The 22912-nt window shown below is 35.9% G+C and overlaps 1 protein-coding gene across 5 annotated transcripts in view; it reads right to left on the bottom strand.

Annotated features, from left to right (window-relative positions):
• The window catches only part of AIMP1 (aminoacyl tRNA synthetase complex interacting multifunctional protein 1), a 46405-nt gene continuing 23493 nt past the window's right edge, over window positions 1-22912 (bottom strand). For 4 of the 5 annotated variants that reach the window (XM_074866885.1, XM_074866887.1, XM_074866886.1 and 1 more), the window contains exons 2-7: window positions 19006-19139; window positions 18156-18269; window positions 15748-15906; window positions 12535-12746; window positions 7154-7322; window positions 1-256 (exon numbers count right to left, since the gene is read on the bottom strand). In XM_074866885.1, coding sequence (XP_074722986.1) covers window positions 90-256; window positions 7154-7322; window positions 12535-12746; window positions 15748-15906; window positions 18156-18269; window positions 19006-19139 — 955 coding nt within the window. In that variant the 3' untranslated portion in view covers window positions 1-89. Of the gene's footprint in view, window positions 257-2416; window positions 2512-7153; window positions 7323-12534; window positions 12747-15747; window positions 15907-18155; window positions 18270-19005; window positions 19140-22912 lie in introns of those variants that run through there. The other variant, XM_074866888.1, reaches the window with a different exon arrangement.

Here is a 22912-nt window from a genome sequence, read left to right as displayed (position 1 = left end):
TTTCAGAAGGGTAATAATATTCATGTTTTTTATTGTGCTTGCATTACTTCCCATTTCAATGTCTGAAAAAGCTTCTAATAACTATTTATTTATTTAATTCCGCTGTTTGCCATGGTCTCTGCCCTGCAGACTCCTTTTCCTTTCACTTCAAATGGAACTCCTTTGTACGTAGCAACACACTGGTCATTGGTATGAAGATCAGGTTGGATTTGCTCCCAAATCTTCTTCTTGGGATTAAGCTCCTTTTCAGGATCTCCTGTTTCAAAACAAAGAATAACCTAATAGCACACAACACAGGAGGCAGAGCATGTACATATCTGTGACAGCCCACATAGGATCACTGCACACACTTTTAAGGGAAAAAAAACATTACATGCAATTCTAAAAATGAAAACTAACTGGAATTAGGGATTCTCTAGGAAATGTCTCCAGAGTGTTTCTCAAAATGCTGATCTTTCAGGGGAAAAAAAGGTTATAAATAACAGACCACAAATACTGTCAAAAGGAAGAAATCAAACCATTGCTAGCTGTTGGTTTACAAAATTTACTAGAGACCAAAAGGATTCCTAAGAATTAAGTAGATGTGGACCACAGAAATACACTACTCACCAAGACACAGGTTTGTTGGCATCTTAAGTTTAGGAATTAATGAATTTTTATAAACAGTTAATATTAAGTGAATTTGGCAGGTGCCCTTACAGTTGAGAAACATTGAACTTAGACAAGAGTAGCCCAAAATTAGGATACTGACATACAATTTTAGCCCCGACCATTCAACACCATTCTGCTACTTTTTGCACTATTTGATGACATGCTCTGGTGCCTAAAATAACAGAAGCATTAGAGGTCACCTTTTACTTCAGTAATTATGGCCTTAGTCTCTAAGTCTCAGTTCCCTGTTTCTATGTGTACACCATGATAAGTTACCTATGCCTTAGACATATTGACAGTCTAACTACATTAGCAAATCTGACTATTTAAGGATCTCTAATGACCACAAAATGCAGGTTTCTACTACTAATGTTTTGAAAAACTGTTAACAAATTACATAGAATAATAGTGAAGTATTTTGGAGTCATATTCTTCCTATTTTTAAATAGGCATGAAATGCAAAGTGTAGGAACAAAACAACTAAGCTAAATAAGCTCTTGCTGTAAAGATACTGAATAAACTGCTGCCTGCTGACATCTAGATAGAGCAAGACAATCAATTCGCTATACAATTATTTTCTGTTCAAAGGTCAGGTAAATTTAATCTCTAAATTCTAATACAATGCAGATTCTCTTAAAGAAAAAAAGATTTCATTTAAAAAGTTATTTAATCATAATGCTGTTGGGTGCTCTTGACCTCTTATGTGTAACACAGGCAGGACAAATAAAAAAACCCCAAGACTTGTTTTAAATATAATTAGAGCACGTCTGAACACTGAAAGGGATTCCATTCTGTTCAACTGTTGATACACTATATATATTTTTTACTTGCTTGGAGTGCCATACTGGCACCATTCTGCCCAACTATTAATATCTTAAGTTCCAGAACAAAGCAAGAATCAAAAACCAAATCCTAGTAAATGATATATCCTCTCTGAGATCCTCTCAGAGGAGCTAGGAGTTCCTAAAGTAAAATGAGGAGTTCTGCAAGTGAGCAGAATATCAAGTACTCTCATCTTCCACTACTCAGTGTCCCCAAAGGTTCAGGAAGAAAAACCGTAAGGCTACAGGGATTTTAACATATGTGTTTCTAGTGGCGGGTTGAAATTCATTACTGCTTAGTGTATTCCTGACTGGCTGACCAACAGGAGGTTAAATGAACTACTCTCATTCCAGCTTGCCCTGTTGTTTTTCTTTTTTACTTGTTTTCAATGTTCAATCTACTCACATTTTCAATGCTTGCAGAAGTAAGTTACTTCTGCCTGTAGACAGGTCTAACTTCTGTGGATGCTATAACTGCGTAAGAGAAGCAGAACTGGACAGATTTCTCTGTTAAGTAGGCTAGCCTTGCCAGAGCAAGATTCAATAATGCAGTCGAGTTATTTCACAACCACAGTGCACTTCATATTTAAAAGAAAAAACCAGTAATACCATTAATAAATTAAACATTTTGAGCTAATTGCACATTTTCACAAAAATAAAAATCCTGTTCAATGCTCAAGTTCATGAACAAAAACAGACTTGGATTTAGACCAAAGTGAATGCATACGAACTAATAAAATCATTAAACAGAATGTTGAATGATCCATTGTGCATTTCCTTCCCCCTCCTCAAATATTAAAAGCAAGTGAATTTTTTCAGTAAGAAAAAAACCCTGAGTTTTATTATAAAAAACATGCTTTGGATGTTAATAAGTTTCTTTGGAATCCTGCATCAAGCTCCCTTGGGATCTGTGGTGAGCTCATATTAGATTAGCATAGGCACCAATTTTAAATACTACCAGAGCTTTAGGCTGTGCATTTTCCTATGACTTCTCCTCATTGCATTCCTTCTTCCCAGAAAATATTCTTTAGAAGGGTTTCTATAAAAAAAAAATTTAAACTTGTGTAACGGTTTAATGAGCTTCCCACTCTTTACATAAAAAGAACATAAAATAAGAGGTCCTAAATATTCTTAAACATGTCATTCAGTCTAGCAGTTTAAATATTACAAAAGAAATTCTTATAATAAGCAAGAAACCTCTCCACATTGTAACAGCTCAGTAACAACTGAAAGAATATATCTCAGCGCAAGAAAGGGCAAAAAGATGTGGTGATGTGTGACCTCACAAAAAGTTAACAACACTTAGCCCACTGTGGATTATAACTATGCAACTGAAGGAAAGCATCCATACACCAAAGCTTTGACTACAGAAACCTGTTAAATACAGACTAACCACTGCACTCCAGTTTTAGCACTTATTTTCTAAAAAGAGATGGTTATTGCCAAGGATTCTTAGACCAGAATGATTACCTAATTATATAACATAACTAACAGGTTTGTGCTTCCTGTGGCATTTTTGCATTGAAGAGTTTTGTCAAAACATCAATTATACTGCTACTAGAAAGAAAATTTCACCATTAGCTGTGAAAACTCCAAGAATTATTGCTGTCTTATGGCAATTACTGTGTAGGAGTAATTTACAGATATGCAATGGAACAATCTTTCTAGGGTTCATAAATCAGTCCTTTTCCACTGAAGGTGGATAGAAATTTTATGAAGTTCTTAATACAAAAAAGGCCCAAAAGATCTTGAAGATTTGTGTATTGGAATATGTAACGGTGCTAAAGTTCTCCTAAAGGCAACAACATCAAATAAACAAACAAAAAGAACACTCCTTCAGACAACAGCATTCCTTATCAAATCACTCCTCTAGGACACTCAATATGATTCTAGGAAAATTCTCAAGTTTCTGAACAAAAAAGTTCAATCAGTCTGAATCAAGATACCATTTGTTTACTTTGACTAAAATTACCAAGGAAGATTAGCCTGCACCTTATGAATATTTTGTATGGGGAGAGAGAAGGCTTAAAAATAACTTGATACCAAGCTGCTTGGTAGACAGCTGTGTGTGTTTTAGAGTCACTTTATTGTTGCTGCCGCTGCTTCTGTTGCTTCACAGGCTTTCATACATCAAACTAAAATAAAACCCAGCTGTCCTTTCTATTTTAATTACAAGGACTCAAAATGAATCTTTATGCTTTAAATTTACTCTTTAAAAAAAACTGAGTCAGAACATAAATGGTTACAATTCAGCACTGACATTAAATGACATCTGACATAGCAAGGACTCTACCCTCCTGATAACAGTATCAGTGAAGTGCCAGGTTGCCTTTGAGGAGACAGCAGCTAAGAAGCATGTGAGATTTTAACACAAAAAAGGTGAGTAAAAGATTGTCCTGGTTTAGCCAGGATAGGGTTAAGTTTCCCCAGCAGTGGGGAGGAAGCTCTAGCCGGGTTATTCATATATCATGCTGACGTCACATCCTGGCGCGAGCGCAGGAAGAATCGGTGATCGCGTGGGTTGGCGCAGCCGGTTCTCTCACTGCTGTATCGGTATATATTTTGCTCTGTTCATTGTTATCACTATTACTGTTATTGTCATTGTTGTTGTTTGTTGTGTTGCTGTTGCACTTTTGTATTAAACCTTTCCTTATCTCAGTCTCGGGGCTTTGTATTTCACTCCCTTTGTGGGGGAGGGGCAGCGGCCGCGTGGTCTCAGACCCCGGCAGGGGCTAAACCATCACAAAGATACATACAACCCCATTCAAAATTGAGAAACAGTCTTCCAGTCTCCCAGTGAGTTTCCCCCACTCAGGAATAAAAACAAATACGCAAACACCCCAAACAGGTGTTTAAAAAGGAGAAAAAGAAAAAAACCCACCAAAAGTTGTTAATCACTTGGACAAGAAGGTAAATGGCAACAATCTTAGTCTCTGAATATATATGCTTTTCAAAGGGGTTGTGAAAGCCTTTATTTGGCACTTATTAGAGCTCCATGTCTTTGGCTCCCTGTCAGAAGGAAGCTGACACGAAGCGTACAATACCTTGTATCACAGACTGCAGTTCTTAACTTTAGAACTAGTACAACTTTTCACCACCTTTAGCTTATTCTATGGCTTCTAAGAATCAAAATGTCAACAGAGTATCAGTATACATTAACACCTGGGAATATTTCTAAAACAAACATTTCTACTACTGGCTCTAGGAAAAGCTTTTTACAACTATAAAAAACCTGAGTTAAATAGTTTAATTATTTTGATAAAATTTACCTCATTGGTAATGTGCAAGAATAGATAGGCTGGCTACCAGAGAACAGCACTACCTCCAGCTCTCACATTATTTTCAAATGCCAGGTATATGAAGTTACTTGAGATGTAAGTTTGGAGTAAGGTTATGCCTTAGACAAAAAACCAACAAAAAAGACTCTCCACCTCTCAAAAAAAGCCACACGCCCAGGCTGACTTGTATATCACTTTGCAGGGCTTACACACTAGAAGGGTTTACTCTACAGCTTGTGCTCTCTCTTGCACATCCATTTCCACAGCAACAGAAAGCAATGAGTGTATCCTTGCATGTAACAGAGGTCACACATCCAACATTTAATCTATCTTTACTCACGGATATGTGATAACTACTAGAAGTTATGAGTGAGTATTCTACAATTTAGTCAATGAAGTTGCTGAAGTCTTTCAGATTTCAGTACAGCTTACCAATTCTGCATCTCAACTAGCAAGCTTTGTATATTTTTAATGCAGAAAACTAAACATGAAAAAAATGCTGCAAGAGTGATTTCCTTGTTAAACACAGTATTATTTTAAAATATTTTCAGAGCATTAAATCACAGCAAACTGAACTTTCCTTCTGTTTCAAAACCACCTAGATAGACCACTGCTTCCTTTATCATATGCCAACCAAAATACAGACATATTTTTTAGAGCATCACAGTTTCAATCATGAAATATAAAAATAGCTATATACATATATGTTTATGAAAGGTATTTCATGCAAATATGTTTAAGCATAGCGCTTGCCAAGAGGTTCATAAATAAAAACACTGCTGTACAGCTAGAAATAGTCAGAGGTCCAATAGTTTAAAGAGGTTAATATATTTCTATGTAGAAAACAGAAAGCTACACCATTTTCTCACATGTGAAAGCCAACTTTTCAGCAACAAACTCATCCTGAATTTTGTTGATAAATGCATACACGTACAACTCCACCCAATATGGGAAATACTGGGAGTTAGACCACTTTTTCTTAAGATAAAGTGATGCAGTGATCCTGACCAGAAGACAACTGTTCATCGAGAACTCAGTAATCCACACAACAGTCGACCTGAGCAGGTCTAGGCTTGTGCTGTGCAGGATAACCTGCAGCTGGCAGGATAAACCTAGCCAGCTGATTGTAACAGAGAAGCCTGCGGGCAGCTCCTGTGTGGTACCAGGGATTTGAGCCATCTGTGTGTCCTCACCTTTATGGAACACTGTGCAGCATCAAGTTCTCAAGAGAACTTCCTTTCTGTTTGACAGTCGAAATGAGTAAGAAAATACAACAGTAGCTTGAATGACCAAAAGGGGGGAATCTCTTCTATGGACAGGGAGTGCACAGCATAATGCACATGGACTAGCAGCCTTTTTGATGTTGCACCACCTTGGGGTTCCCATCATCTGTGCGATGCAACATTATTTATACTATTCTCTCTTTTCAGCATCAGCTCTAATAAATAGCATTTTAAATGATACTTTACAGTCTGAGTGCCTTTCTTACTGGGATCATAATGGACCAATATCTCCTGATGACAAACACTTAAAGCCATGATAGAGATAACAAAATTACAGTACTAACAAAGACAGCAACAGGAGAAGCTGAATCTCCATATTCCTTTCAGCCTGTGAGACTAATGAACTGGTATTTGGGTAGGAGGGAAGCATTCACCAACAGGTTACATTTGTGATGCTTATTTGAATTCCCAATATGCAGGGTCAGAAACTAATCATTTTCAAAGATGAGTGGAAGGTAGAGGAAGTGGGAAAATGGATGAAAAATTATCTTTGAGAAGGTTTAAATGTGATTATTTTATTATTTATATTCTGAAAAAAATATGGATTTATTGATTTAATTAAGTGGGAAGTAGTCCAATGTCTGTCTTTGGAGACCCAAAAAGCCATTTCCTCCCAGACAAGCAAACAAAAAACCCCTGGTGTTTTGAATATTATAGGTTCCTCTCATAAATAGGAGATTTCCACCCTCCAATCCTCTCCATCCCCTCCTTCTCCTCAAAACAAACACTTTAATTAGAGGAAGGAGCTGGAATCAGGAACTTATTACTTCATGACTTACACTGAGACACTGGGAAAGATGCTTTACATTTGCTTACTGTAACTTGCAAAGTGCAAATACATTTGTCCATACAATTCAGAAACAAAAATATTTATCAAGACTTAGAAATGTGGGTAATTTTATATTAAAGTACTATACAACTTTTTCAAGTTACAGTTACTTCCCTGTATTTTTCAATTTTACAGAGTCTTAGCATGCTAATAACAAAAAAGTTTGAATATAACTAATTCAGAAAATTTCATCAAAAAATGCAACCAACTTCAAAATCCATTCTTATCTGCTTCAACACTGAGGTCACCATGGCATACCTTTTTCCTCCAATTTCCCCAATACCTACTTACCAGGAAAACCTTCAAAAGTGATTCTATCCCCAGGTGCTGCCCCAGCTGGGGGAGCCAGAATTTCCACTTTTTCTGGGGAGCTGGCACACATCACCATTGCTTGAGATACTACTCCTCTCATCTTTGCAGGCTTCAAGTTACAGAGTAGTATTGCCATCCGGTTCTGCATCTTGGGGTAAGAACACAGAAGGATATGAGTACTTAAATGCCACATGCTTTTGGGGACTTTCATTATTTCATTATAACAAAAGAATTACAATGAAGAGACCATAACATGGGCAAGAGAAGCATACAGTAACAGATGCACAATTTTAATGCCTGCACATCAGTACCAAACAACATTTAAACCACTTAAGAGTTGGGCAGTGAATAATGGAATAAATGCTGAACTGGGACACACTTAGCATAGAAATACAAAACGTGCAATTCAGAAATCCAAAAACCAGGAGATGCATTTCACCCGCATTTCATCTTTACTTATTCTAAATTTCCACTTGAGTCCACTTTCAATATGGCACTATTAGCCAAACAATTTTAATTTAATAATAATATTAATAACAAGAAAACAGACTCTACAAATTAGGCTAGGTCATAGATAAAAATTTCAAACTGAGCACTGGAAGCACACATGTGTTTTACATAATTAATTCACTTCAATCTTAAATTGTACCTTATTTAACCCTAATGCTTTGATTTTTTTTTAAGCACTGAAAATGGCTTTATATACTGTGCACTGCAATTTGTTAGAGCAAAACTGTAAAACTAGGTTTCTTTCTTTGTTGTTTTATTTTTCATGAAAATACAACAGTAAACCAGAGAAAACATACTTTGTCAGGGGAAACTGCCATGCTTCAGCCTAGGAAACAAACCACACTTTCAAACTGAATAAAAATGAAACCCAGACCATTCTTAAGAAATGGACAGGAAGTAAGGAAGTCTTAATTCCCATACTCCTAGTGCACATATATATAAAGTCCTATTTCTAAATTTCAGTCTTTGTACATTACAATATAAACTTTAAACAAAGCTGCAGGATTAGTATTTAATAAAACTCATATGATCAAGTATTCCAAATGCTGCATATTTTCCAAGTAGAAAATTTTAAAAAGCAAAAATATATATCTCCAAAATTAAGCAGTTATAATGAAAAGTTGATCTTGCATAAGTTTCAAGGCAGTCCACTGACTGAAAATTTCTTAAGTTATTGCTAGCAATATAAATTGCCCAAAACACAAGAAATGGCTGTAAAATGTCAGTGACTCTAAAATGCAAGTTGTAGACATTATCTACCACTGAATAACAATTAGCAAATGGAGATACAGAATAAAAGAAACAAGATTTCTGCATTTGGCACTCAACTTTAGTTTTGACTAACTGGAAAAAATTCTAGACTTCAGAGCATTGCTTTTTTATTACAGATTATACAATTGACAAAACCAGGCTGCATTAATACAGAAATGAGATCACCGTCAAGCTAACAGGAAAGAAAAACAGACTAGCATCACATCATTTTCTCACCACTCACAGTGGCCCAAACGTTTATATATATTGCATGAGACTTCTGTATAAGTTGATGACTACTACAAAATTAAAGTTTTCACTAGAAAGTATCTTCAAATGCTTTTGAAACACTGCTCTAATACTAAGATATGGGCATTGATTTCACAAATAAGTGGTAAGAAAACTCACAAGGTTGAATAAATATTTTTATAAAACAAAAAGAAAAATCCATCCCAAGATGGGCAGCCAAAACCAGAACATTGCTATTTCAAGGATTGTTTTTTTTCCCTTTTTATTATAAATGGCTCCATTTTTAAACTGTTTTCAGATAAAGGACAGTTCCCTAAGTATAGAGAAAAAAAGAAACTAGACCTAAATATATACTTCCTAACAATGCAAAAGATTTTAGGTTTGGGGGTTTTATTTAAATTGGTTGTGTTAATTTTTATAGAAAGGACTTACTGTAATGTTTCCAGAAAACAGGGCTTCAATCACAATAGTTGATCCCTCTGTATTCATGCATAATAAGTGCAAAAAAATTGCTTACAAACCATGAAGTAATCTGATGTTTGGGTATCATTCTATCTGCATTGCTCTTAGGAGATTTTTTTACAGTAAATGATAAATAAAACCCCGAAATGTGTCAAAACACTACAAAGAGTCAAATCCAGTAATTCTACTGATGGCTACTCTCTGCAACCCCGTAAGTTAGAGGAACAAAAGAAACAATCTAGTTTTTCGTAAGTAACTGTAAAAATAAATCGGGGATTTTCCTGACATATACTTTCCTGACACTTAAAAGGACACAAACAGAAACAATTCTATGTCTACAGGAAACTCATAAGGCTTGACGTGTTTGATACATAAATGAGCTGAGAATAAGCAAAGGAAATTTAAATGTTATCTTCTTGAAAGAGTAACAACCTCTGCTGGCCTTCCAAAGAGCCAATCCTTCTGTTTCAGAAATCCACGAACTTCAAAACTGACAATTCAACCAGTGAGAAACTGATTTAGTTTCAGCACAAATGTTAGTTGCTACAGTTTCTATGGTTGGACACATAGCTACTTCACATTCAGAATAAAACAATGCATCTTCCTAACATGCTGGTAGAATGAAGCTTGGCGGGGGGGACTGTGTGTACAGAAAGGAAGCAAAGAAACTAAACCAAGGAAAAGTTCATCCTGAAATTTACTGTACAGAAAAACCACAACCTTACCCTTGAGGCACAAGTGTTAAATTGCTCTTTTTCTCAGGTAATCCTTGAAGTTGCCTGTATAACTGATTATCAACTAACTACCCCTCTATATCTCAAAATCAGACACCATGACAGACTGCAACAGCTAGTGAATATGTTAAAACCAACACACTGATTGCTTTAAAACCAGAACGAGTTGCAATGCCAACAGCAACAAAAAGTCCTCCTCAATTTATTACATGCTTGTCTGGATCTTAAGTTTGCCAGCGAACATAATTTACAAGTCACAAGCTTGGTTACATAGATATTCCTATTTGTTTCATATCTGAAAAGAAACAGAGCAGCATTTAATACAGCCTTGAAGCATAATGCTATAAAAGCAGAGGAAAAAAGTGGTTTGCTTTAAGAAGTGTCTTATATTACACAGAATGTGTAATAAGTTTACAGTCATGCTGTAGTCCCTGTTCTTTATGATTTATAGAAACATGTTTTCCCTGTAGACTTGACAAAGAAAATTAGAAGATCAAGAGTATGTATAAAGAATATAATTACCATTCTAAGAAAAAGAAATACAAATTCCAGTACCATTTGCTAATCCCTGGGTGGACAACGCTAACCCTCAAACAATGATCCTGAACAAAAAAAGATTAAGTCACTTAAGCAGAAAGAAAAAGTTTCTGCTATAAAAACGAGACTATATCGTTCATAACAGATACAGCTGTAACATGTCCTCTCACAAAATATGGTTGTAGGGTGGTGTTTCTGGAGGCTGATGGTGGCCTTTTCTTCCTAGGTTTAAGATACATACTCTGCATTCTTGTCCTTCACTTCTGATCACTGACATGAGGATCTCTTAAGCTAAAGGGGATCTCAGGAGGTAAAAAAAGCAACATTTGAGAATTGTCCGAATTTCAAGAATGATTGCCTGAAACAGGTATTGATGCTAGAAGAACTCACAAGTTCCACTTCAAAAAGCCAAACGCAATGGAGAAAAGCTGTCGAATCCTGCTGACATTTCAGAATGTTCTCCAACTGTCCCTAGCTGTTGCTGAGACCTCAGCACTGGCATGGTCCACCTCATCCTTCAGTTCCATATCCCTGTTACTGATGACACATGTATCGATCTATACGTGATACTTGAGGGTGCAACTTCTGACTTGCATCCGTCAGTGGTGCACAAAAACATGATGTACCACATATAAAGTGGGCATGCAAGAAGTTCTCACACCCATAAATAAATTGCACTGCATACTGAGATGTTAATGAAGATACACATTATGCTCCCTAACCAAAAGTAAAATCAGATGATAGAAATACTACAGCCTCAAACACTGCTAAATTACCACATCAAACACTACAATCATAAATAGCTGAATTTTGGTGAATTATGTCTATACTTGACCTGAATATATATTTTTATTTAAATATATGGCAGCAGTCACATGCCAGGCCTTCACATTTTTGAACACTTCAAAAACCACAAAAAGATGGCAGCTTGCCCCTTAGAATTTACTAATAGACTTGCCAAAACCAAAACCAGACACACAAACTGTTCCCAAGAATGATCCCTAATTCTCTGTTAATGAGTACTTTGGATTATGTTTTCCAGACAGAAAGCAGGTTAAAAAGAAAAGACTGTGACTGCTGCTGCATTCTATACACTTCATGTTCACACATTTATTTAGAAAGGCTTTTAAGATGTTTTTTCTACACACTTTCTTGAGAGTGGACTGCTAAAAATGAGCAATTTGAATTTTTGCCCACTGCAAATCCAGTAACTGGACACTATCAGGTGATTAGTGCAGAATAGCTTTTATGTTCAGTCATTTTTTTCAGTTAAATAACTTTCTGTATCATAAAAACAAATCACAATTTTAGTTGCCTCCTACATTTGCAGTCTTACCACGGGGACAGAGCGTGAATTGAAAAGGCATTTGAGAAAATGTAGCTTTTCCACACTAAGATCAATTCCTTCATGACCTGTTTTGCAGTTGCTCTACACAACATTTGCTTTAATTGCCAAGCTTGTATTTGAATTTAGAAGCAGCCTTCAGTCAATTCCTCCCTTCCACTAACCCTCTAGAAGAGGTGTGAAAGGAAAATGTAATCTTGAAGTCTTAGGTCGTTCCCAAGACATACACAAACCATGCATGTCAAACACAGAAGTATATCAACTAAAAAAAAAAAAGCACAGAAGCAGACTCTATTCCAGACAGGAAAGTAAAAACATGCATTTTGTATTCCACTGTTGTTTAAGCCACTCGCTGCCAAGTTAAATTTACATGCTCTTTGCTTTAGTCCATGTCAAACACATCAATGGGCTATAAAGAGAGTTGGAAGGCAAAGGTTTCAAAAGTTTGGATGATAGCAAAAAAGTTATTATGGGTTCTCTACTATACTAGGAAACCTAAAGGGAGAGTCTGTTTGGTTTAGGAGCCCACTGTGTACCAATGGCATCACAGAGGAGTCAGAGCAAGATCCCAGGATAGAAGCACTGCAAGAAGAAAGGAACTGATTTGGGGTAAGGGTACTTCTCCTCTTTTCTGATAAATGGTGTTAAGCGTTACTTCCATTTGCATTTTGGTTTTGTTTTCATGACTGTAATTAGCAGAATGTAAACACATCCTCTAAACAGAGGAAGATCTTAAGAAAGGAAAAGCTATCAGTAAATAATTTTGTCAATACCTGATCCAGAGGAACATGTTTCACTAAACCGCTGACAACAGTCCTTGGGCTTCCTTCACCAACATCCACTTCTTCAACGTACAGAGTGTCTGCATCTGGATGCTTTTCAGCAGTAATAATGCAGCCAACACGAAGATCCAGACGAGAAACATCTACAGGTTTTGCATCACTACTTCCAGCAGCTGGCTGCTGTTTCTTCTCCTTCTTTTCACCTATTAAAAAAGTTTAGTTCATGAAATAAACTTTTAAAAAAGCATGAATAATATATATGACTATTGCAAGGGGAAAGTGATCTACAATCTCATAAAGAGTAAAGAGTTAGCACCTCTATTACTGGTTTCCAGTGGAGAATCACCATACACACTTCAATTTAGAATGTTACTACAAGTAACTACCACCTTCGGACAGAGGTATTTTCTTGTTTGTAAAGTGAAGTCATCCCAAACTTTTAAGTGTAGCTAACATGTATGTAAGTGACATATACACTCTTCCAAAGGCCACATCAATAAACCTAATAGTACCGTTTTCATAATTAGTAATTACCAGTAAGTCTTGCCATGGTGTTTCACCAGCAAAGGGAAACTAGACAATCACAAGTCATCAGGTTACTAGTGCTTCTGACAGTGGACAATGCTAAGTCGCTGCAACTGTACTGTTACAGTTGCAAAGTAACCCTTCAAGATGATCTTGGCTAACATTCTTCACTTCCCAAATGTACTAGTGTAAGAGAAAGTTCATGGCTTACAAGGTTCCAGTCATGTGGAGTCTTTATCCCATGGCAATGCAAGGCTTTATCATCACCCATATATACTGCATAGTATAAAAGAGCAGTGAAGCAACACTCCCCATACTCAGCTTCTTATTTAGATATTCCTTTTGAGATGAGCCAGTTACATCCAGTTTGTATATAAGATTGTCCTGTTTAAAAGGCATTCAAGATTTGTTTAACAACTACAATCTCTGGGGGATTAAGAAATGTCTAAGAAGTGCTTTATTTAAAATAAGCATATTCTGTTATTCTTTCATCCAAGACAGCTTACATATTAATGTAAACTAAACTCCCTTCTTTAGGGAGGAAAAAAGGAAAAGTGGTCACAGCACGCAATTTAACTTGTTTATCATTGCTCTAGTACATGGTTGAAATTAAATAGTATATTCAATAATAAAAAGGCATTATGTTTTTTAACATAAGCAATAGCTCTTCAAAAATATTACAGTTCATATATGATGAATAAAAAGCTCTAGTGATTATGACTGGGTTTTATTAATCTAATTGTAGATAGACTACAAATAGACTAATAAAACTAGTCATATATACAATAATTGAAGAGAAACTGAAAAAATACTGTCAAAATAGTTAATATTTAATACCTAAGATTATATCAAAGGCCTCCCAACTTTGTCCTTGGTATCATTCCACACTGTTCTCCACTTCATGACATTTCTCTACAATAGTCTGGAGTTAAAAAAACCACGTGCTTCTAGCACCCTAGTTATTTCACTTTAGAGAAATGAAGTCTGTCACCAAATAAGGAAGAAGAGAACACAGCAAAGCATGTCTGTACACAGCATATATACAGATGCATGGGAAACATCCATTTCAGTGCCGCAAGCTAAGGAGAGAACTGCACTCCTCTAGCCAGTGTCAGAGTCAGCCCAGAATCAATATCCAGAGAAGTTTCACAGATGAAGTTTGCAAGAGTGGAACAAAGAACATGGGAATAACCACAGAGGAAACATGAGATAGGTGACAGAAAGCAAAGGGATTTGAGATATTCCATAATTTCATCAATTTGAAGACTAAAAAACAAATTTTACGTATTGATTACTCTGATTCTTAAATGCTATACCTACAATGGATATTGAACTTTATAGAAACAGCCTGTTCAGAGCTTCTATTTAATGTTCACGCTCTATTTCACCTTTTTCCAAATATAGTCACTTGAAGGAAGAAGTCAAATAGATTGCTTTTCAAATTAAATCTACTTATACAAGATGAGGAGAAATACAAGAAAAGTTTTATTTTTCCTTACAAACTGAGTACTTGCTCTGTAGCCACTGAATATGTGAAGTAATTGACTGATATGACATGTAGCCTCTGCTTTTATATTTACAGCTCTGTGGAATATTGATGTGTGAAAAGCTGAAGTACATCAAAAAAATGAAGTAGCTTATAAGCCTGCACACAGCTCACCAGAAAAATCAGAGATACAGTGCCCTATCAGCATAATATCCAAACTCTGAAAAGCTGTACAAATCATTTCATAGCAAACTAATAATTTGCATAAGAGAATGATTATAAAACATGAGTAAGTTACAAGATAGACACCTGTACTTTTGTGCAAGTGTGATAAACACCTTCTTTCTTCTATTAAGGGAGTTTGTTAAACAGAAGTCAATACAGACAGCTAAACAAGAAAAACAGGAGGAAAGGCATTAGGAAAACTACATATCCTCCTACATTTCTTCCCTGTTGCCAAAACCAGATTATGCTATCTGTCTATGTCCTCTACCCAGCACTTCCTCTTAGCCACACAATTTCACCAGTGTTGACATGGATGTATCTGATCAATTCTGATGCAACTTCACTGCCTGTAAGAATTTTCCAGGAAAAAAAAAAAACACTTAGAGGATTCAGAAAACTGCAGTTTAGCACCCTTCCTTTAGTATTATGTTATGCTACTATTGCTTGCAAGGTATTTTGCTGAACTGGTCTATGCCTTCTACTTGCCCTGGCAGAAAAAAAAAAAAATCTAAGCCTCAGAACAGAAAGCCATCCAGTCTGCCAAAAACGTCTCTAAACTTTGTATCCATTTCCTTCCACACCCCACATGGCTTTTTTTTTTTCCTTCCCTTTGTGTGTGTGTGTGTGTGTGTGTTTTTTGGTTTTGCTTTTTTCTGTTGCAAGGTTTTGGAGGTTGGGGGTCTTGGGTTTTTTGGTTTTGGGTTTTTTTGTGGGGTGGTTTTTTTTTTTAACAAAGGAGTTCAGTCACATTAAAAGAAAAGTTGGCACGTATCCCATTTAAGTAAGAATCTGTAGCTTACTTGATGGCCTTCATTAGCTCCAAGTACTTCTAAGGTTTTAAGTGTTAGCACATGACTCTTCCTACTGTGGCTGTACAAACTGTTTTTTTCTGTCCCTAAATTGATGTAAAAGCACTTGCATAATTTAAATGCCTTAACTGTATATCACTGCTAAGGAAACTGAAGTACCTCTTTTTTCTGCTTTTTCCTTCTTTTTCTTTTCTTCATCTTCACCTTTAATTTGATTTTTGGAACCAGGAGATGATGTGACTGCTGTAGGTTGTGGAACATCATCTGAAAATGACGCTGTAGAAACGATTGTACCAGGAGGAACAGCAATCTGTTTTACTAAAATCAAAACCACAAAAGTTGAGGGGCACCAGAACTTTGAACACTATGTCATTTTAATTTTCCAACATAAATGAAAAAGTAGAGAGAACTTAAAATTTTGTTTAAATACCTAAACCACAACTGCTTAGTGAAGCACAACATTACAAAACACATTTCACAATCTATATATGATTATTCTGATCAGTTAAGAACAATGCCTTCCCATTTTTAAAGGGGAAAAAGTGCTAAATACAACAAAACATATAAGCAAACACCATGTCTTTTTGTAGTTTATTTGAATATCTAGTTATCTTTGCTACTAACTCGTTATTTCTCATTTGTGTTTGGTAGTTTCAGTTTCTAGCTATTGTCATACTGGAGACTATTCTGTAATTTGCTATGCATAAGATCATTTTTATACTGTAGTCAGATCATTCCTCAACTTTTTTTCCTGAGTAACTAAAGAAACTGAATTTGAATAATCACATCCTAAGGAATTACCTGCAGCCCTAAAATAACCTGCTGATTCCCCACTTTCCTTCCCTAGATTCTGCATGTTACCTTCGTATTTCTTTTTAAGCTGCTGATATAGAATTCTGAACACCATCTCATCATCAATCTCACCAGATGAAAGCAGAAGAATCACCTCCCTTCCATATTCTGCTCTTCAAGAATCTCATTAAGGCTTTTTACCAAATCATGGTACTGGGTAAGCATCATCAGTGTGCTAGACAATATCATCTAGGCTCCCTTTACCAAGAAAGGTTAACGAGATGATCTTTCTAGGTCCCTCTCAACCTGTGACTAACTGTTTGACAAATCCTTCTAGTGTCACTATTATACATTTCTTCACTCTGCATACATGCTTCTTTTTACACTTCAGACATTTATTAACTTTCCTGAAGAACTGCACTGTGTTTTTTGATACCTGCTCTCTTCAACACTAAAGCGATTTGCATGAATTACGTTTGTATAAAGAATTTCTTTAAATCATTTGAACCTGAGATTGGTTGTACCAACAACCACTTGCTTGCTGTTTTGCTTGCTAGTTGTGGACTTCGTGTTTCTCAGATTTTCAAAAAAATATCTAAAGTGATATTTTTCATGTTGTGTCCATCTAATTTCTGTACTCAACTACATAATACTGTCAAAGTTAACATACACTAATTAACTTCAAAAGAAAAGATCTGAATTTAATCCTACTACCTTTTAGATAAACTAGCTAAATAAAGGAAGATGTACGTCAAGCTAAATATTAATTTCCTAGTCTTTTCTCATCTTGGAAAAAAATCGTATTCCTTGAGACTTCTCTCTCAAGTGTAACAGAGGTTCTGTGAAACATCCTATACCTGTCAAGAACTGCAGCAGACTAACAGACAATGGAGAAATATAAACTAATGGTTTGGTTTAGCACATGAAAGGGCTTTATTCATGCCAAAAGGAGAAACAGAATTGTCTGCATTTATAAAATGCTAGTCTTTTTGAAGACTGAATCTGTTGTTTTACCAGTAAAACATTCAGTATGGTTGAATGCTAGCAGCCAGCTACACTGGATACTATCTCACCCAATTCACAATACTGACAGCATGGGTAAAAATAGTAATAGCTGCTGAGGGCAGAAGAGGCTTTCTCTGGAAATAATTTTAAAGAAGGATCTGAAACACTTCAGTTTTGTTTTTTCACCTTTCTTTTTTAACAGGGATTATATAACAATGGTGCGAACTGAACCCAGCTACACAGAGAAGTGCAAAGAAGGAAAAACAGTGCAATGATAGGCTGGTCTTACTAAAGCATGGAATCAAAAATTCAAAACACGTTGTTTCTAATTTTACATTACCACAGATTTTCTAATAAGTCAATGCCCATCTGTACTTTGAACTATGGCTTGATTTTCCATAGGGTTTTTCAGTCATGCTAGATTAAATATTCAGAGTATCAAGAAGTGTTATACATGCAGCAATTTCTAAGGTATTATAAGGAGGCATTGTCATCAGTCAAATTCGGGGTTTATTATGAAATGTACTGTGCAAAAACATACAGAGAACTAGTTCCATGTCTGATTAAGATTTGGCATAGGCTTGCAGCTTACTAAAATGTTGGAATTAAGTAACTTGTCATAGGCACAGAACCTGGGAAAATCCAGAATTTGTAAGAAATGCATAGAGTTACATACATAAAGATAAAAATCAGGAAGAATTAAGATAGTTTTGATCATATTTTCTGCTAGCTAGATCTATGTTGTATGAGGACAGGATTTTTTTTCCCACCTCCATTTCGAATTTCTGCCTGAATTAGCTCCTGTTTCAGTCCTTCAATTTCTTTCTTCAGTTTAGCATTTTCCACACGGAGCTTCTTTTCTTCTCGGAGAGATGCCTGCAAGACTAGAGTTGACAATGTATTAAAAAGAACAGGTTTCAATAACTAGCATTCATCATTTGGCAAACAGAGGCTTTGTTTTTAAAGAAAAGTGAAAAACAGTTAGCCAAACACTGAAAAAGTGAAAACTTTCAAGAAGCATATCATCAGAAATATTTTGGAATCCTTTTTTTGTTGAAATAGCCATTTTTTACAATACTTATGTACTCAAGTTGCCTCTCAATATACTAGCTTCTCAGCCCCGTAAATAGACTCACAAGAAAAAATTCCAAGAAACCTGTTAGAAAAAGCTTGAACATGTTTGTAGTATGAAGCACCTTAATTCACTGATGCCGGTATGTACAAAATATCAAAGCTGAAGGTATGATACTCTTGAGAGAATCCCACAGTGGTGAAAAAGCAGTAACACATTTAGGCAAACGCATAGTCTCATATTCTTCCCAACACCCTTTCTCCCCCCACAAGTGGAATCGTGTCCTATCAAATTTCCATAATCTGTTTGTGTCATTAATCCTTCCTAAATCATGCCTTTTCTATTTCGGAATAAGCAGCTTCAAAAAAACCCACAAACCACAAGACAGTGAAGCAGTGCTACTATTACAAGCTTTATCTTTGAGAACTTGAAACACACTTAAAAGGCTGACAGCACCAATGAAGTTGTCCATGTTCTCATTTTTTCCTATGAGTATTTAATGCTAACCATCTGGTTAACAGTTTTTCATATGATAGGTAATTCCTTACTAGCTTTCTCCTTGAGCAGAGCAACTTGTTGCTTGAGGTATTCAATAACTTGATCGGCCTCTGCACCCTTCTGCTCCAGTCTGTTCAGCACTGCATTGTTGGCTGCCATCTTTACCAAGAAACGGGCTAAAAACCTAGACAAACAACAGACAGTCTAAAATTAATGACTTCTTAGTGTAAAAATGCTATCATCTCTTACCACATGAAGCAGTTCTAAAATCAGTTGCTGAGTAAGAAAATTTGCTAAGCAAACAAGCTAGGCTCCCACCTCCTAATGCACAGCCTAAACAAAAAGCAACGTTAAAATGGAATCTAATGTTTGACAGCTGCTTTCAACTATTTTGGAAGAAAAGTTACTTTTCTTCCCAGCTGCAGAAAACATGTTCTTCCTCCATGAAACAGAAAAAATTCCCCATTCTCAGAAAGAAAGTTGTGAAAAAAACAGAAAAGAAAGGAAATAAAAGGGAAAAGGTTGAACAGGAGAACATTATATCCTGGTTTTAGTTGACGAATTTATTAAGTGTACACAGAATTTTATTGAGACTAAGAAAATGGAAACATCCAACAAAAATTTCCAAACTTCTCTAATAAATTTATTCAGAATATACCGAATACTTCATACAATTGTTGTTATGCATACATTAAGAATTTACTGTTATTTTACTTTTAAGCAGAATTCATCAGCATTTTTACTCCTCTCTGATTAGTACAACTTCTACTGCAGGTTTACACCTTCAGAGTTATTTTAGCACTGATTTCCATTGTCTTACTTTGTTTCCACTGAAATGAAAGGCCAGGCACCCAGGTAACAAATTAAAGAAGCAGGAAACACAAAAGACCAGTAAAGGCAAGAGCACAAATAAATGCTGTCTAACATTCTTTTAGGATGTTCAACAGCTTTTACTGGGTTTCTCTAATGTTCCAGAAACCAGCTATGCGTTGTGTACAGCCCTTATTTCTTGAAAGCTAACAAATTTGGCCTGCTTCCTTCTCTGCTACGTTTGTGTCTAGCCATAAAAGCTCATATAATAGTAACAGAGTAATGAAATAGTTACTGTCACTCCTATCTGCAGCAGATAATGCTTTTACCCTCCCACTCAGTATCTAGATGAAGAAAGAATCTGTACTAACAGCTGTTTCATCTGTAAATCAAGAAAACTGATTATAGGTGGGAAGAAAATATGCCTTGCAGATCTTCCAAGCAACAGTGATGTAATTCCTGTGAATTTGCCCTTCAACGGCAACAAAGGGAAGAACTGGTAAGGAAATGGCAATCCAGATGCATGTATTGTCTCCTCAACTTTATCAGAGCCCGAAAACGCCTTTTTTCACATCAAACTGGCAGAAAACTTCCCATTTTATTGCAAGATTATTCTGACACTATGACCTAAATCTGTTTTTAACGTACAAATATTCTCTGTTGGGATTTACAACAAAAGCCATGCTGAAAACAAAACAGCTCTAGAAATACCTGAAAGGTGAACAAATACAATTCCACTTGTGGCAGTATCAACATATCACCTTTGCTGCACTCTCAGTATCAACTTACATTTGATATCTGATCTTCTATTACAAAGAAGTCAGTTCTCCACAGTTATACATCTTTTTAAAATTTTTTTTAAAAAAAGTGAAAGACACCGAATCAGGAATAGTGTAATTAAAAGTTCTCAAAGTAAAATTCACAAAGCCAGAGAGAGATACAGTAGTCAGATGGTGCATGCAGTATATTACTCCTGCAAAAGTGATGAATGAACACACATCTTGCCTTCTTTGCAACTTAATACAATCAAAGTCTGTTTTACACACACCATTTCACTTAAAGATGTAAGAGTACTTCTGCCATCACACCTTCCACTCATCCACAACAGATTTTTCTTTCAAAAGAAACTCTCATGGAGATAAGAGCAGTAAAATAATCTCTCCAGGACAACTAAAGTAATTTCATTATTCAAATTAATCTCTGCTAATAAATAATTTTGTTTTCATGTGCAGTCTGAAAACAGAGGGTTGTAAAAAGGAAAACAGTGACTCCAATAAATTACTGATTTAGATGTCAAATGCAAATAGACATAAAACTATTATGGCCAACACAGCACAATACAAAGCCTGGGGTATTACTGTCTGCATACCAGTAAGATTTCTTGCAAGCTACATATTCTCTCCAGGGAACACAATACTAACAGTGGAAACTTTGCCAACAACAACAGAAATGCTCCTAAAACTTCAAAGTGAACAGAATTGGTACATTTTATAGGTTTTAGCCAAGTTGGCTAATGAACTGAAGATCTGGAAATGAAGTTACATGATTACAACGGGTAGACATTTTCCCACTTGTCAAATAAATTTCTGTAAACCTAGTATTGTAACAATAACACAAAGGAATAGGTATTTCCAATAGTAATATAAAGAGCCAACAGGCTGAAATGAACTGCTTCATAGGCATAGGAACCCATACAGCAGAGTGATAACACCTGTATCTAAAAAGGGTGCATAATTTTTTTGTAAGATACACACACACACACAGACACACAGACACACAGACACACACACACACAAACACCTCCCTCACCCAACCAACTCCTATTGGTGATACACAAAGTAAAAACAGGAAAGAAAACCAGGAATACTATATAGCTTAAAAAAATAGAATCATATCTTATTACAGATACATTCTGACATGTTTTGCAGGAAATGTTCCAGAGGCCAACTGAAAGTAAAGTCACTTCATAAAATTGTGACTAACAAGCTGCTTTCCCTTCACACAAAAAATAGTTCTGAAAAACAAGTAAGGAGTAGCTATATTCAGACTTTCTGAAAAGGGTAACCTCCTGAAGTTACCTGGTTGATCAGCTAAGGGAAACTGATTAATTTCAGATCTCTGAGGACTACTTTGTTACCTGCAAGACATTTGGAACTGCTTCAAAATCCACCTGCTCCACTACAATGGAACTCAGTCTTCACATGAAAGACTCAACTCCTGCAGTTATTAATGAAGTTACACAATCAAAGTTGTTTAATTTCTCATCGTTCTACTTGCTGATTAAGAGTTGCCTATATTTTTTTCAACAGAAAGCACTGCCTCCTGTGGTCTGCTAAGTAACTGTAGTACCTTCACAGGAGAAAACAGGCATTATTCTACTTCATTTCTCAACACATCATGTGGAAGGGTCCCCAAAGTGGCAAACTCTCTACAATAAATCAAGACTTCCCATATAGTACAAATTACCCTAAAATTTCAACGTTTTATAAATACTGGTTTATCAACATTGGCCTTGACCTCAGAAGTATCTAGATCAAAAAAAGAACACACCAAGAAGATGCTAAAAACATAAATCTTGTTGTAGCTTACTCTTCAATATTAATATTCTCTGTTTCTAAAAGCAAGAAAAAAGCCAAAACCTCCATAAAATTAATGACAAGACTTAAAACTTAAACTCTAAAAATTGTTTTTGGAATCTATCCATAGTCCAAACATGGAACCAATTACTTTTCACTATTGGAAAAGCAATCATTTAACCAAAAAACCAGAAATTGGAAGCCAACCGATTCTCAAAACATAAAATAATTATCTTCAAGCATTCCTTTTTCCAGCTGGAGGTTTAAAACAGCTCAATACTTCGAAGTTCTCAGCTTTTTCTTACAATGCTTTGTTAACATCAACACACAAAGTAAGGTTACTAACTGTACAAAATCTAACCCACAGGCTGTTTAGTAAGACTTACTGCCTACAGATCATGTTCTGCATGCATGCATCAAATACATCTATGACAGTGATGCAGCTTTATTTTGGCATTTTAAATTCAGTAAAGTTTTATGCTGTTCTCTCAGGTGACTGCTGCTCAGGTATTTCTTCTTCTCATTCTTTCCCACCGGCCTTAATGCAACACAACCAAATGCCATGTGTGTT

Source organism: Strix uralensis, chromosome 4 (genome assembly GCF_047716275.1).
Source record: "Strix uralensis isolate ZFMK-TIS-50842 chromosome 4, bStrUra1, whole genome shotgun sequence".
NCBI lineage: Eukaryota > Metazoa > Chordata > Aves > Strigiformes > Strigidae > Strix > Strix uralensis.
The sequence above is the reverse complement of the archived record's forward strand: the minus strand, read 5'-3'. Positions and strand labels throughout refer to the sequence as shown.